This window comes from Haliotis rufescens, unplaced genomic scaffold (assembly GCF_023055435.1).
Source record: "Haliotis rufescens isolate VD_foot unplaced genomic scaffold, xgHalRufe1.0.p SCAF_15, whole genome shotgun sequence".
Lineage (NCBI taxonomy): Eukaryota > Metazoa > Mollusca > Gastropoda > Lepetellida > Haliotidae > Haliotis > Haliotis rufescens.
Genome location: NW_025963835.1, coordinates 26,083,797 through 26,099,212, shown reverse-complemented (window position 1 = coordinate 26,099,212; position 15,416 = coordinate 26,083,797). Strand labels below are relative to the sequence as shown.

Below are 15,416 nucleotides of genomic sequence, written 5' to 3'. Positions count from 1 at the left end.
TTTGCTCAGTAAAGTGTTATCAGTAATTTCGAGGTGAGCACGTGCGGATTTCATAGACTGTCTCCAGTTTTATCTTGCCTCTATTCTGAACTACGGGATATAAAGGGTTCCGCAAAACATGAAAAAGGACATAAAATTATTTCGATATATCCTACACGACATTGGAACTTACAACAGCTAACTCCTAAATACCAGCTTCTGAAAGTAACATTAAGTAACGGTGACTGTGTTCAGTCTAGTGCTGAGAAACAACAGGTTTTACAGATGACCTGGTTAACTGCCAGTCACCCGCAATCACAACCATCGGACTACCAAGTGTCGTTGCTCTCTGCATGTTTTTCGTTTCAAACTTAGCTCACCTTGCCCAGGACCTAAACGAACATTACTGAGTGAGTGCATATTGCTTAACGCTGCATCAGCAACATTGCAGTTATTGGTTTAAATACATTTTTATTTCTTAAATGAAACCCTGAATGGTTAACAAGCGAAATATGGCTTAATAAATACCGCTCCAGGAAAACCAGATTGCAGTTGGTGACTTTATAAATTTATAAACATGTTCATGTTGAATCTATATGTACAATGCATACAATTGTTCTGTAACCGTAAGCTAGGGCTAGTGGTGTCCGAGTTAAACAATGCAGTATGTCAGCTACAATATTTTATCCTAAATGTATTAAGATAATTATAATTACTATTTGAATGTTTTACTTTTGACAATAAAATCGATTTAAGAATTTCTACGTGGATTGCGTCACGATGAGTGAGTGAGTATGGTTTTACGCCGCTGTCAGCAATATTCCAGCAATATCAGGGCGGGGGAAACCAGAAATGGGCTTCACACATTGTACCCATGTCGGGAATAGAACCCGGGTCTTCGGCGTGACGAGCGAACGCTTTAACCACTAGGCTACCCGACCGCCCCTGGATTGCGTCACAAAAGTAAGACCTGCCGTATGAAAGTTTGGGGATGGCACGGGTGGCCCAGTCGTCGCGTGCCTTGGGTACGCCAGAAACTTATGACCGGTTCGCCCTGATTATGTTTCTAGGTTTGTCAGCACCATACCCGTGTTCGTGGGTTTCACCGAAGTGGTAAACATCCGAGACCTGCATCACTCCGGGCTTTGCCCCTACATTATGCTGACACACCGTGATGTAACTAGAATACTGTTCAAAACGAAGTTTAACACAAGTCACTCACTCATTGTTGTGTTGGTGTATGACAAACTGGAAAAGACCGCATATACATTCATATGATAGATCTACGAAATTTTGTTTCTTTGTTGCTTAAAGCCGCACTTTACAGGTTTATGACGTTGGCCTGTAAATAATCGAGTCAGGACCACATGATCAAGTGATTGATGTCGCGAGGACAACACGCAATCAAGCAAGTCATAGATCCTGACCACCCGACCCATGCAGCCGCTGGCATAGGTTGATGGGGGATCAGTTCTAACCCTAAATCCCGACTTGCCGTTATCAGAAACACACAGTCACGAACATAAAATACAGATAACAAATGGTTTAAAGTAAGGGGTATACTCTATTTGATATAATCAAGATTCAAGGATTAACAAAATAGTCACTTTGAATAAACGCAATAACGTGGAGATCAACGATCTATATTACCAGCAGTAGTCAAGCACTGCAATAGCGCACACATTGGTAAGAGCTGATTCTTATTGATGCATATAACACACCGTACAATTGCGCTTAATGATAAAACAAAAATATGCTTGTTAAATATTCGCCGGCCAGAATCCTCAATTATCCAGCGTAATGGAAAGGATTACGATGGATAATCGAGGCTGTGAATTTGAAAGGCATGTATCTGAGCTTACGTATCAGCTATGCATACATGTAGCAATATAATAGTATTCAGCCCTACCTACATTGTAGGATATTTACCACAGACACAGGGCGTTCTAATATGTGCATGGTCTTTCGTATTTGACGCTCTGTGCGCAAAAATACACGAAATTTAAATATCTTGCTAAAGACCATGGTATTAGAAACTGGTGTCAGAATCTTATCAGAGATCAGAAAGAGCAACCCTGCAAGTGTAGATTGATATAAATGTGTAAGTTGACGACTATAGTGTTATAAACCTCACTCACTAATGAGAAAACGTCTTAGAACTGCATGCGTGTATATTTGTTGCAGAGAAAACATATTCCAAAAACGAATTTAGGAAAAAAGAATTAATAGTCTCCGTATGTTGTTATGACCACAACGCTCATTTTATCAATATTACGTAATAAAATCGGTGTTATGTGTAACTCACACATTCATAATACCTTGTATATTTCACTTTAAATATGAGGCGTACATATTTTACAAATCACAGGAAGTTATAGGGGTCTTGTTAAACTACCAATGAAGCTCAGTCAGGGTGGCGTTATATGGAGATGGTATAGGTTGGGGATTGGTCGGTTAAAATCTCAGTCCAATGAAGAAACATTTGCCTTCTTAAGGTGGGTAAGAACATCTGATTGACCTTCGTCGTTACCATTCGTGACCAACTCGTGTTATTCCGGGACAAGCCGAATAGTTTACGGAAAGAGGCGAGTGGTGACGAATGCGTTACACCTCTTATTCGGCTTGCCCGGGATGACACGAGTGCTCACGAATGATCTGATTGGTGAACTGTTATTATACGAAGGACATGCTTATTGCGTTTCTGTAGGGAACTGATCTCAGATCTTGCCTCAAAGATCGCAAATATTAACAACTTGGCTTTGTTTATTTGAGGTACAGCTTTAAAAGATTTCAGCGAGGGTGAACAGAGCAAATCATAACCTAGTTTCTTCAACTTCATGGAACGTTTGACAAGAACATGTCTACATATTGCGATATCAGTCGGCTCACTCCGTAAAATGGGATTATATAGGTATCGGAACAAGCGGAGCGAACTCGAGCGATTGCGAGAGACGTCCGCCACTGTGTGACATTCGTGACCAACTCGTCCAATCCGGAACAAGCCGAATGAAGACCTATAGGTTACGGAAAGAAGCGAGTAGTGACGAATGACGTATCTTGTTTAGTTATAATATCCACTGTATCTGACGGGAGCAAAGTGGTTCAGCCTGGTGGGTTCTTCGTAGTGGGGCGGATGGTACAGTCCCCACTTAGGGGCAGGGACTTCCATGGGGAAGGGTTTCGGGAAGGTCACGGTGCCCTGGAATCCCTTGTTGTGTGGCATTGGCTTGATGACGTCTTTCATCATCACCTCGTTGGTGTAGGGTACGAAATCGTCGTGTGTCCGAGCGGTTGGCTTAGAGGGACGCTCATTATGCCAGTTGATGTTCTTGTAGTCAGCTGGAAAACAATGGTGATATGAGTGAGTGAGGTGGGTTTAGTATTTAGGTTTTATCAGCTAGTTTCTCGAGTCGTAGTGATGACGCACAGCTCAATCTCATTAAAATCAGATCTTAGTTCTCGCTACCGCTAAACAAAGATGTGAGGACATCCCGTTACGGGTCACGTCAGACCGACCTTGCGCCAACTTTGACCGACCAATGGAATGACCAATCAGAAGGCAGCTTTCTCGTGCTTTACGGCACAAATTTCAAATTGGAGACTACGCTTCGAAACATATATTGACAAGTTCTCGATTACAAATTTGAAACCTGAACAAAAAAACATTCTGGAATGGTCTAGATTGTAAGGATTCAGTCGTTACACCCGTTACTATCGTTCGGAATACCCAATGTTAAAGTTTTCGAGATTGCATGATTAGAAATCACATTCCGACTGTCACTTTCATAATCTGGTAAGCGACGCACTGATTGGTCGGATGAAAGGTCGTTCTGACGTGACCCCTAATGGGATGTCTTCAGATCTTTGTTTAGCGGTAGCAAGAACTAAGGTCTGATTTCAATGAGATTGACGCAAAGCTCAAAGCATCTTCCCGAGGCAGGAGAGTTAACTGACTTTAAAAGTCCAGTTTCCACCCTTGCCGAACTAGGCTGGTATTGTGGAGTTACATATCAGCTGGACTAACGAGTCTATGCATAGTCCAATCAAAATCGCGCACCGAAATCGAAATCCGGTTCGTAAACTGTCGTTCAGATTTTGGTCGTTTGCAAGATTTGCAAAGCATGTGCACCGCCAACTCGTTGCCAACAGATATTTTCCAAATCTTTTCATGTTTTTAATCAAGGTGCTCACGTGATTTGATGCATTTCGCGATGTAAGACCCGTTTTATCACAATATAGACCTTTATTATCGATCACATTGTCTTGACTGGGCGCCGCTGTTTTGTTTGAAGCAAATGCAAGTGATAGGAGATGTGGAATCTGATTGGTCCATAGGAGAGGCATAGAAGGGACATAACTCGTAATAGCCACTGGTGGCGCTACAATCGAGCCAAGGAATTCCAGCCTAGTTCGGCAAGGGCGGAAACTGGACTTTTAAAGTCAGTTAAATCTCTTGCCTCGGGAAGGTAAGCTCAAAGTGACGCCGGTAATAAAATTGTACCATTTTGGGTGTGGTGCTGAGAGAGAGACGATCTGAGGTGAGTTGAGATGGGGTGTAACATCGAGTTGAAGATTATATTGCACTTACATAGGGCGTGCGTGCCTTTGTTTGTATTATGCCGGTTGTATAGTGTTGGCCCAGTGTGGTACCATGCCGCACTTTAACAAGGATATCCCATTTGCCTTTTTGGCGAGCTTCAGGCAAGGTTACAAAAAGTACCATCTTTTAACATCGTTTTGTATGACGTGACAGGGGTTCATTAGATTAGATTTTTAGAAAAAATATATAAATAGATTAGTATAAGGGCAGAAAAGCAAAACCCTTTTAACTTGAATTGGATCACAGGAATTCGCAACAGGACACAAACAAAAGTATATTATTTTTATGACACTGCATGTGGCCCTGTGGGATTCCCTTGGCATCGCAGTAGAATCCCGGCAGAATTCTGGTACTGCTTGTATCTACTGGTAGTAAACCCAACATATATTGATGTCCACAACGACTTAGCTGGATTTCAGCATCTACTATAATGTCCCGTCGTTGCCTACCCGCCGTCATATAGCTGGAATATTGCTGAGTGCGGCGTTAAACAACAAACCAACCAACCAACCTACCAACCTACCTCTCCTCACTGTATCCCTCCGCCGGTTGTACCAGTCGGGATGCTGTGATGAAGCACGGCGTGCGTACCAGTCGGGATGCTCCGCGCTCCATTTCCGCCATCCTGCCTGTTTTGATGGGGAAAAGTTAATGTACTGTGATACTACTATTCATAAACAAGGGAGGAACAGTTCTATGAATATACAACTTCAAATAGTGAATGGTAAGTTTAGAGTTACCTCCCTTCCCTTATAGACATAGGGGCGGTCGGGTAGCCTACTGGTTAAAGCGTTCGCTCGTCACGCCGAAGACCCGGTTCGATTCCCGACATGGGTACAATGTGTGAAGCCCATTTCTGGTGTCCCCCGCCGTGATATTGCTGGAATATTGCTAAAAAGGCGTAAAACCATACTCACTCATACACCTTATAGACATAATAGTCTTAATTCGTTGTGTTTTGAAATATGAGGAAATTATTCAAAGAATTAATATTTTTTTTGTATATATAGCGACAGTAAATGAGTTTTGTTTGAACGTTTTACTTTTTTACGATCGGCGGAATAAAAACAACAACACCGATCGATTTACTTTTACATATTTCCACATGCAATTTTTATGAGTCGGCGGATTCGTAAACCGATCTTAAAACAAAATGTCTGTCCTAAAAGTACGGGAACACTCTGATCAAATCACAACACGACGATAAACATTGAGTGAGTTGTTGAGAGTTTAAGGCCTCTTTGTATATTAAATATTCTTTACACATTTATTGCAGATCATATACCAAACTGGTTTCCCGACATACTTGAGACTACAATTTGAGGGTATCAAGCTTTTATGAATTGTGTTTTCATCTCACTCACGTGGGCAACATCAGGAGAGCTGCAGTGATAAGGGTTCCATTCGTGTAACTTGGGTTGCCTGAAATGATACAAAGATCACCCATAGAGACATGTTGATATGCATTCACAGAGCTCCAGATAACTTTTTGAGCAATGAGTTTTTACTCGAAGATTTCTGTTTTAACTGGGTTATTAAATTTTTCATTGAGTAATATTTTTTCACTCATCTATTCATCACTCTATTGTTTTTTCCCAAAAATGAGCTAACATTTTGAGATTTCCAAAAAAAAAATCAAAAAAATGTTTTAGATGTATATAAGGGTTCTAACTATAGGCTTGAGTCGGAAAGCAAATTACCTCGTAGTTGTGTTTCGGAAATTAGCTCCATTGTACGCATGCTGAAAAAGCTTCATTGGATATTTATGTATGGTGTTTTTATACATTTGCGTTTTTCATTTAATGCATGCGTTTCTGTACGCAAGTTAATTGAAAGTAATTGGGTTTTGAATAAAAAAATATTTATTTAAAAATTTATTTTATTTATTTATTTTTTTATTTTTTTATTATTATTTTTTATTTTTTTTATTTTTTTTTTTGGGGGGGGGGGGGGGGGGGGGGGGTATTTTACGCCAGTACGCAGCTTATCTGTAGCTCTGCATTCAGTGAGATTAACCATATTTTATGAAAATACTTCAAAACTAAATCTTTTTGTGTTAAAGGTTTTTCCTTTTAAGATGAAACTGAAACAATCGGAACAATCCTGACAGCTTATAACTACGATAAAGATTGGATAAACCATAGACCGTAACACGGTTATTAGCGTCCATCGGGACTTAGTCGGGCGATGTATTCTATTATATTGTGATATGCCTTCTATTTTAACATGTATACACCGCTGAACAGTAAAGGCAATACATTTTATGTATGACAACTTCCTTATTCAACTATGATGCGACGTATCGGTATAGATCCTTACACAGTTGTCAAGCAAGAGTGAGAACAATATAGACCGCTGGACATTTGAATATAAAAAAAATTCTTCTTCCATAAAACGGCGGTCTGTATATACTTGAGTCTTCAGTAACGTTCCATGACGCCAACCAAGCCTGACAAAATATTTGGTATATAGCCGCCTTGTACGACAAGCAATATTGGCAACTGGGACCAGTGAGGATATATTCTGAAATATTTTTCACGATTGCCACGTATGTATCGATATAAAACATTTACCGAAACTTTTAATGTTTTAGAATTAACATGGCGACTGTTGCATAAAATATATCTTATCTAACAACAAAACCATAAAGTATGAAACAAATGACAGCTAAAACGTACCATAATTTTGGTAATTTGGCCGGAGTTGACAGGAACTGTTGTGAAGCGGCCATAATCAGACCTCGGATATGTCGCTTACCAACAATACACAACAGGCGCGTTGGTGGATGTAACAATTCATGAGAAGCAAAGAATTGAATTATGCCACTCTATTAATGGATGAGTTAAAACATCACCCATTAATACAAATCGATCGATATTCTGTAAATGAAAGACATCAAACCTGCCCCTGACGCTTCGCAGTGTTGTAAGCGGCAGTGTTTTGTGTCGACGTCGCCATGGCAGCACGTTGCTAGCCCCTTCCAGCATGCACAATGTAAACAATCTCAAACAGTCAATAGCTTTATTTTCACGTTTATTGGCAGCATATGTGGTGAAAGAAATTATGTTTGAGTTGTAGTAGGCATACATTAACCATAAAAAAAACGGAATTTATGGCATGAATTATTTTCGTGCATGTTGTGTGCGACCGTCAACAATACAGCTTTCGTGTTGCAGCTGAGACAAAGTTTGCATATCACATTCGGGGAGGACAGCGGTAAAACGGACAAACATGGCGGATACGTTGTTTTTCAATCGGCCTCAGAGTCGATACCCTTACTGGGTTAACATTCCCCCAACTGTCCCAAAATATCCTTCGTCACAAGAAATGTTCAGGTAATGGTTGTATTCACTCTTCCGTCTCTGCTGTCGTATGTTTAATATCTTCTTCAAACTGTTCTTATCCTAGAGGTTACTTGTGATGTAATGTTTGTTGTAACTCAAATATATATATATATATATATATATATATATATATATATATATATAAAACAAAACTATTCAACCAAATAAAATGCTACCAGCCAACTTCTTTTAGCCTTAAAATAATAAAATGTGCCTAATGTGTGTGACGACCCGTGAAAATCCGGGGTAGAATAGGTCTTCAGCAACCCATGCTTGCCGTAAAAGGCGACTATGCTTGTTGTAAAAGACGACTAACGGGATCGGGTGGTCAGACTCGCTGACTTGGCTGATGCATGTCATCGATCCCAATTGCGTGGATCGATGCTCATGATGTCAATCACTGGATTGTCTGGTACAGACTCGATTATTTACAGACTGCAGTCATATAGCAGGAATATTGCTGAGTGGTGGCATTAAACAACAAACAAACAATGTGTGTGACAATTATATTTTCGAAAAAGGGACGACGCAACTTGGTAAAATCATTTATCACCCGAGTTTTCTAATCAAGTAAACACAAAACATGTTGTTTTTTTATTCTAAAGGTAATACGTACATGAATCCATATATACTGTTTGTGTATGGTTTCCACTTTTATGTCGTTCCTAGTGTAAGACCTCCGTGAATATCTGGTTTGGAATACGAAAGCAATCCTTGCTCGTATATTAAAGGGGCTACTAAAAGGATCGGGTGGTCAGGTTCGCTGACTTGGTTGATGCATGTCATCATATCCGAATTACGTATATCGATGCTCGTAATGTCAATCACTGGATTGTCTGGTCCAGACTCGATTAATTACAGGGGCCCAATTACAGACCGTCTTCATATTGCCAAGTGTGGCGTCAAACAACAAACGGCTGTTATAGCTGTTTGTTCCTTTCTGCTCTACAACTGATTCAACATGCATACATTTTTAATCAGTTTTATTATTTGATTCATTATTAATCAGGCGGAGCGTTCCAGAAAAATACACTTCGAAAGTTGGCCGCGAGTCCTACCAGGTATGTATTCTCAGTGAAGCATCGTCTCTGGCAGACGTATCTGCTTCATCATTCTTGATCTGGTAATCGTTACATGAAATTAAATGAACACGTGGTTCCTAACGGTTGATAAATGTGAAGGATCTATCTGGGAAAAACATAACATTCAGATTATTGTGTCCCAGAAGTTATTCTCTGTCGGTCTAATAATGTAAGACAACATCTGATTGTTTGTAATTGATGCCACACCGCCACAGATGTATGTGGCTGATGAATGTAAAATATATTCAAAATATGATATGCCATACTTCCAAGAACCGCCTCCGTGGTCTAGAGGTAGAGCGTCCGCCCGGAGAGCGGAAGGTCCAGGGTTCGATCCCCGGCCGCGTCATACCAAAATACGTTGAAAGATTGTACTTGTGACCCTATCTGGCGCTCCGCATTAAGGGGCTAAAACAAGGACTGGTCGGCTCGGAGTCAGTATACTGTGTCTGAGTGAGATATTGATGTTAAACTGCGGCATGGTATCTCAGTGTGCAATATAAATCGGCATCAGTCCGGACTAGTACAAGCAACCACACACACACGTGCATGCACGTTGCTATATAAGTGCAATAATCTTGGACGCGACGTTAAACCCAATTTCATCTCACCTCACCATACTCCCAAGACGAAGTACAGGAATGAATACTGCTCCCCACGAAACTTATTATTACAGACCATAACACTTATGTTAAAGATAGTTGAGAAATAAATAACGATGGTGTTTCATGTTGTGTCCTGTCTTTGAGTGTGAGTTGGGTATAACGCCTCTTTGAACAGAATTCCAGTTATATCACGGCGTGTGAGCTTAACGTGAGAGGAAATCCTTAAGAGATATCATTTTGGTAACAGCATTGGTATGGTGCTGGAACATAGAAACATAATCGAAATTCAAACAAGGGACGCAACTCTGCATAGCGAATTGCAGCGCCTTAGACGACTGGGCAACACGTGGTTCCGTCTTCGAAATACAGGTTTACTCTATTCAACACATAAAGAAAGACATGATACTGATTTCACATAAATTAATAATTCTAAAACACCATATAGGCCCTGGAGCATATTGTCCTTACATATATCATTTTTGTTAAAGGAGGATTCGTCTCAAGCAAATTGGCAGTCCTAGCAAGGTTAACTGTATTGTCTTACATTTTATAATGTCGAACAATCTAACGGTCAAGTGCTAATTTATTATTCTGAGAAAACGTCTCAATTTGACACATGACGCTATGTATAACGCCTAGTATCATAAATACCCCAAAATATCGTAAATAGTCTAGAAAATGGGTACCAGACCTTGCAAAATACCATTAAAACGAGTCAAAATTAAGCAATTAAGTTAAACATGAACTAGTTGAAAGCACGACCCACAAAAAAGGCTAAAATTAAGTATTAAGATACGTGTATCGTATCTCGTGTATCGCGATATGTATCGATACGGAGGTAGGTTCATCGAGACAAATATATAAACAACTCTGTTCCAGCACTGGACAGACAAATGGTACGACAATGGTGAACCAATGCGCCGCCAGGAGGAGCTACCAAAGGTCGTTGACCGACACGAGCCATGTCAACGTCCGTGGGAGTACAGAATGGGCACTTCCGCTGTACCGAAATGGTCACGTGAGGGCAAGGACTGGCCAGTCGACGACAGGAAGTACCTGAGATCAGGTCGCCCGGTGACCGAAACAATGAGAGCCCGGGGCATGAACCGTCTGAGCGCACGAGAAGATAACCTCTACCCGTTCTCAAACTACATGACCTCTACATACCGGAAGCCTGTATATTCCATATACGGCCCCCTACAGAGGCCCCAGGTGTACGGTATCACGCACCAGCACAACCAACACGGATATATGCCATTTGAGGATTACTATTAATATCTTGGTCCAGCTGTTTAAAGATGCGATGCCATTGAATCAGTTTAATGCCATGTACATAATGTTTTATCTGTCTCTGATTGTCAGTCATTGTAACAGTAGCAGAATTTTTATATTGTTTTTCGTTTTTGTAACCAAGCTATTGGTGCTGAAAATCTATATCTTGAAACTGTGATGTCATGTGATAAAATATGTTTTTGAAAAAAATAACCACCTCTCTCCATTTTTTTAAAAATGTCCCTTATGTTCAAAAAACATAGATCAAGGTCAGTGCAACTATTGAATCGTGTATGTTAATGAAAAAACATTCAGGGCCCCGTTCCTCAAAGCGATCTGGGCCTAGATTTTCGAAACGATCTTAGCCCTAAGATTATCGTAAAGTTATCGTAAGGAAATCGTAGGCTATCGTAGCCCTAAGATATCTTATCTTTGAACGTAAGTTGTTAAGATTTATCTTAGCTAAGATCGTTTCGAAAATCTAGGCCCTGAGCGCTACGATGATCGTAAACCTATGTTAAAGTATGAGACTTACGATCACCTTAGTGCTAAGATCGCTTTGTGGAACAGGGCTCTATATTCTATATTGTTAGGGGAGCGCAGAACAGGCTTCATTTTTTAATAAACGCCAACAAACAGCATCACGTATACCTATCCATACTAAAATTTAAGGAAATATTAAATTCTTGTTATTGGTGGTTTGGCTAGGTCATGAATAACCTGCGAATATTACCAGCTTTTACCCACAATGCAGTTCTGATGCAGAATATCCATCCTTAATTTCATTTCGTATAAAGGATGAGGGTCATTGAACCAGGTATTATCAAACGGCGTTTAACTCACTTAGGGAACGTGGGAAATGAAACACGTGCATTGTCGTGCAGAAGATCCTACTATTTGAATAAGTTCGCTACCTCATTACGTGTGCCACAGTTTTAATGTAATTTGTAGTTTGTTTGCTTTGTTCAAACTCCGTCCTCTTTCAGTGCTTAGACATCAGATGTGTACATAAATACCCACTGGCAATAGATCATGGCACCTGTATATATACGTCATTTTGAATGAATTTGTAAGCAAATAAATCAATAACCTATCATGTGTGCTCGTTGTACTTTACACCGCCTGTGTGGTGTAGCGGATAGAGCTCTGCCTGGAGAGCGGAAGGCCGCAATCTCATTAAAATCAGATCTTAGTTTTCGATACCGCTAAACAAAGATCTGGGGACATCCCATTACGGGTCACGTCAGAACGACCTTTCGCGAATTATGACCGACCAATGAAATGACTGACAAGAAATCGACATTAGCCAATCAGAAGGCAGCTTTCTCGAGCTTTACGACACTAGTTTCAAACTAGCGACTACGCTTCGAAACATATTTTGAGGTATTCTCGATTAACAAAATTAAAACTGATAAGAAGAACATTCTGGAATGGCTTATAGATGGCCTAGATTGTATGGATATAATCATAAAACCCGTTACTGTCGTTCGGAATACCCCGTGTTAAATATTTCGTGGTTGCATGATTAAAAAACACATTCCGACTGTCACTTTCATGATCTGGTAAGCGACGCTCTGATTGGTTGGATGAAAAGTCGTTCTGACGTGACCCTTAATGGGATCTTTGTTTAGCGATAGCGAGAACTAAGATCAGATTTTAATGAGATTGGGAAGGCCGCGTCATACCAAACTATGTTTAAAGATGGTACTTGGTGTTACTCAGCATTAAGGAGATTACTAGTCGGCTCGGAGTCCGATTATGTGTCTGGGTGTGATCCACACACATGCACGCACGCACAAACGCACACGTGCATGCGCCTTGCTACAAAAGTCCAATAATTATAACGCAACGTTAAACCCCAGGCAACCTCACCTCACCTCGTACTCTACCTAACAAGTGAAGCGAGGAATAAACTCCGTCTTTCCCAACATTGTCAAATTTAGGGAAATTATTTGCAGGGCATTGATATTAGAGGAATCAGCGTCACATTATTTGGAATATAATTTCTTATTTTAATCTCACTAAAACCACATGTTTTACTCCTATGGGGCCGCGGTGATTACTGGCTAGAACTGGTTTCCAGCAACATATGCTGTCCCGAAGAGGGGACTAAATGGATCGGGTGGTCAAGCCCGGTTCTCTGGGTATGCTGCGCTGGCGCCACAGTGTTATAGCGCCAGCGCAGCATACCCAAAGAACCAGGCTGCAGGTGGATCGTTTCTCATTGACTTGGACGCTATACACCAACATTGGAAAAAAGAAGACATGTTTAAGATAGTTAAATGTTTCTAATAAATTGTATCGATACAGATGAACTCAGAACACACTGATGCTTAAAATAATACACCATGGCTAACTGTACCATTTGTGGTATCCAAGGTTTGTCATTCATGTTGATACGAAGTTTGAAGGTCTTTGGTGATCTTGTTTATGTAGTTATCAAACAGCTTCTCTCGACACTCGATTGTGTTTATGTTGCCAGTCACTGTTCGAAACTGAAACACCGCCACCTTGCGGGCTATTTATATAGTCAGGATGGGGCTTTAAAGTGGCATTTCCGGTCGGATCTACCGCACATCCGGTGTGCGGAGCTTATGTTGCACCTAATACACAAACCAATAAAGAAAGGAAACATATTCAATAAACTTTAAATAATACTACACTACTTCTTTGTACTACTACTTCTTGATGTATTGAATTATGTTCTAAGGTGCAATTTAAATCACTGATGGAGCTTCACCAAGAAAGACTCTAGCCAATGCCCGAATACATACGTTACAATAGTAATTGGCATCCTTGAAGTTGGAGAGTAAATAAGAAAACGGAAAACTTTAAGGATAACAACTTCTGGTCTATTGGATATAGGAGTGTGTGAGTGAGTTTTGATTTTACGCCGCTTTTAGCAATATTCCAGCAATATCACGGCTGGGGACACCAGAAATGGGTTTCACACATTGTACCCATGTCGGGAATCGAACCCGGGTCTTCGGCGTGACGAGCGAACGCTTTAACCAGTAGGCTACCCGACCGCCCCTATTGCATATAGGAACGTTTCGATGCAGATTCTCACGCCGTTATCAAGCCTGTATGAATCTACATCGAATATGCTGTATGCAGTAAACCAGAAGTTTTTATCCATATAGTCTTATGTAAAACAACGCGTTAGGACAAAAAATTATCATTAACAGGCTGCTATAATGTGACGTAATATCCTAGTCTGTGATCCAAGTCTCGCATTGTGTGATGGCTGCAGCTTAAAGATTCATCGCTTGTTTAATATATTGTTCATCTTTTCATCTAAACTGCCAGGCAAAAGAAAATCATATTTGGCCAAAGAATTACAACGTTATCAAATCGTTACCAGGCTGAAAACAGAGACGAACCATCTAAGGGCAAGTGGCATGCTTCAAACTGGTAGACCTCAGAAAGAGGTAGCCAGTACGTTCAATGTGTCTCAGTCTGTGGTTTGCCGACTTTGGCAACAGTTTCTGCAGACACAAAATGTCAATGATCGGCCCCGCACAGGGTGTCCTAGCTCCACAACACACGTATATTAGCAGCAAACTATCACCAGAATACAATAGCCAGCCGTGAGTCCTGACCTTTCTCCCATTGTGCACGTCTGGGACATGATCGAGAGAAGTGTAAGCGAAAACATTGGGAGATTGAGTCGGACCATGCCACGGTTATAAACGAATGTTTGCCAAGTCGTTGGGGCATGGGACTACACATCTCTGTCGCCTTACGTGGTTGTTTGTCCCCTTACAATACACCGCCAACATTTTCTGCTGATTGTCATGTTAGAATGTCATCACTTTTGTTTTTTCTCTTCTCCCGCCGGAGGCGGTGGGGATGGCCTAATGGTCGAAAACGTTCGCTCGGGTTGCCGATTCCCCACTTGGATACAATGTGTGAAGCCCAATTCTGGTGTCACCCGCCGTGATATTGCTGGAATATTGCTAATAGCGGCGTAAAACCAGACTCACTCACTCATCTCCCGCCGCCCCAACATTCCCTCCCACCGAAAGAATAACATTGTTTTGTTAATCCTGTATCCCCCGTCTATCTGTATTTGTATGCCGCTTCTTGAAAAAAAAAGAATCAAGTATCACAATTTAAACGTGTTCTGAAAACCACGATCAAATACGTAAATGACAGTATGCGTTCTTAAAGGGAACAGCTGAACGATGTTGCGATATAAGATTCGCTTCCATAGTTCACGTATAAAGCTGGTAGCTGCTTTAATGTTTTAAGACAACGGCAATCACACAGACGGGTCCCTCTGTTGTTGATGAAGTTCGGGGTTGGTGCAACCTTCGTTAAAGTAGACATAACTTACTACCACTTTTGAAAACCTGACTACCTTCGGGGATTCTCTCAGCGATAATCTACAGAGTTAAAGTGACTTTGTAACACAAAAACATGACTCCAAACCACAGCCTATTCAAACTTTGCTTCATCCAACTATACGCCTCGTGTATTTGCAATGCGCTAATTTGGTAACATTTACTGTGATTCCCATCTATACGTACGT

The 15,416-nt window shown here is 40.8% G+C and overlaps 2 protein-coding genes across 2 annotated transcripts; one reads left to right on the top strand and one right to left on the bottom strand.

The window, feature by feature from the left end:
- Positions 1 to 1,523: 1,523 nt before the first annotated feature.
- Positions 1,524 to 7,507, bottom strand: LOC125380101. Its single transcript, XM_048396365.1, has 4 exons — positions 7,258 to 7,507; positions 5,944 to 6,001; positions 5,103 to 5,208; positions 1,524 to 3,318 (listed from the first exon to the last, which is right to left on the bottom strand). The coding sequence occupies exons 1-4, from the start codon at positions 7,308 to 7,310 to the stop codon at positions 3,041 to 3,043; spliced, it is 495 nt and encodes a 164-aa protein (XP_048252322.1). The 5' UTR covers positions 7,311 to 7,507; the 3' UTR covers positions 1,524 to 3,040.
- Positions 7,508 to 7,593: 86 nt separating this feature from the next.
- LOC125380100 lies at positions 7,594 to 11,075 on the top strand. The gene is made up of 3 exons (XM_048396364.1): positions 7,594 to 7,914; positions 8,933 to 8,984; positions 10,490 to 11,075. The coding sequence occupies exons 1-3, from the start codon at positions 7,811 to 7,813 to the stop codon at positions 10,883 to 10,885; spliced, it is 552 nt and encodes a 183-aa protein (XP_048252321.1). The 5' UTR covers positions 7,594 to 7,810; the 3' UTR covers positions 10,886 to 11,075.
- The last annotated feature ends 4,341 nt before the right edge of the window (positions 11,076 to 15,416 follow it).

Bases quoted from the DNA above. Each gene is read 5' to 3' on its own strand.
- LOC125380100 (XM_048396364.1), top strand. From the start codon at position 7,811: ATGGCGGATACGTTGTTTTTCAATCGGCCTCAGAGTCGATACCCTTAC. The intron at 7,915-8,932 runs GTAATGGTTGTA...ATTATTAATCAG, and splicing joins TCGTCACAAGAAATGTTCAG to GCGGAGCGTTCCAGAAAAAT. The intron at 8,985-10,489 runs GTATGTATTCTC...ACTCTGTTCCAG, and splicing joins TTGGCCGCGAGTCCTACCAG to CACTGGACAGACAAATGGTA.
- LOC125380101 (XM_048396365.1), bottom strand. From the start codon at position 7,310: ATGGCCGCTTCACAACAGTTCCTGTCAACTCCGGCCAAATTACCAAAA. The intron at 6,002-7,257 runs GTACGTTTTAGC...GTATCATTTCAG, and splicing joins GCCAAATTACCAAAATTATG to GCAACCCAAGTTACACGAAT. The intron at 5,209-5,943 runs GTGAGTGAGATG...CCATCAAAACAG, and splicing joins GCTCTCCTGATGTTGCCCAC to GCAGGATGGCGGAAATGGAG.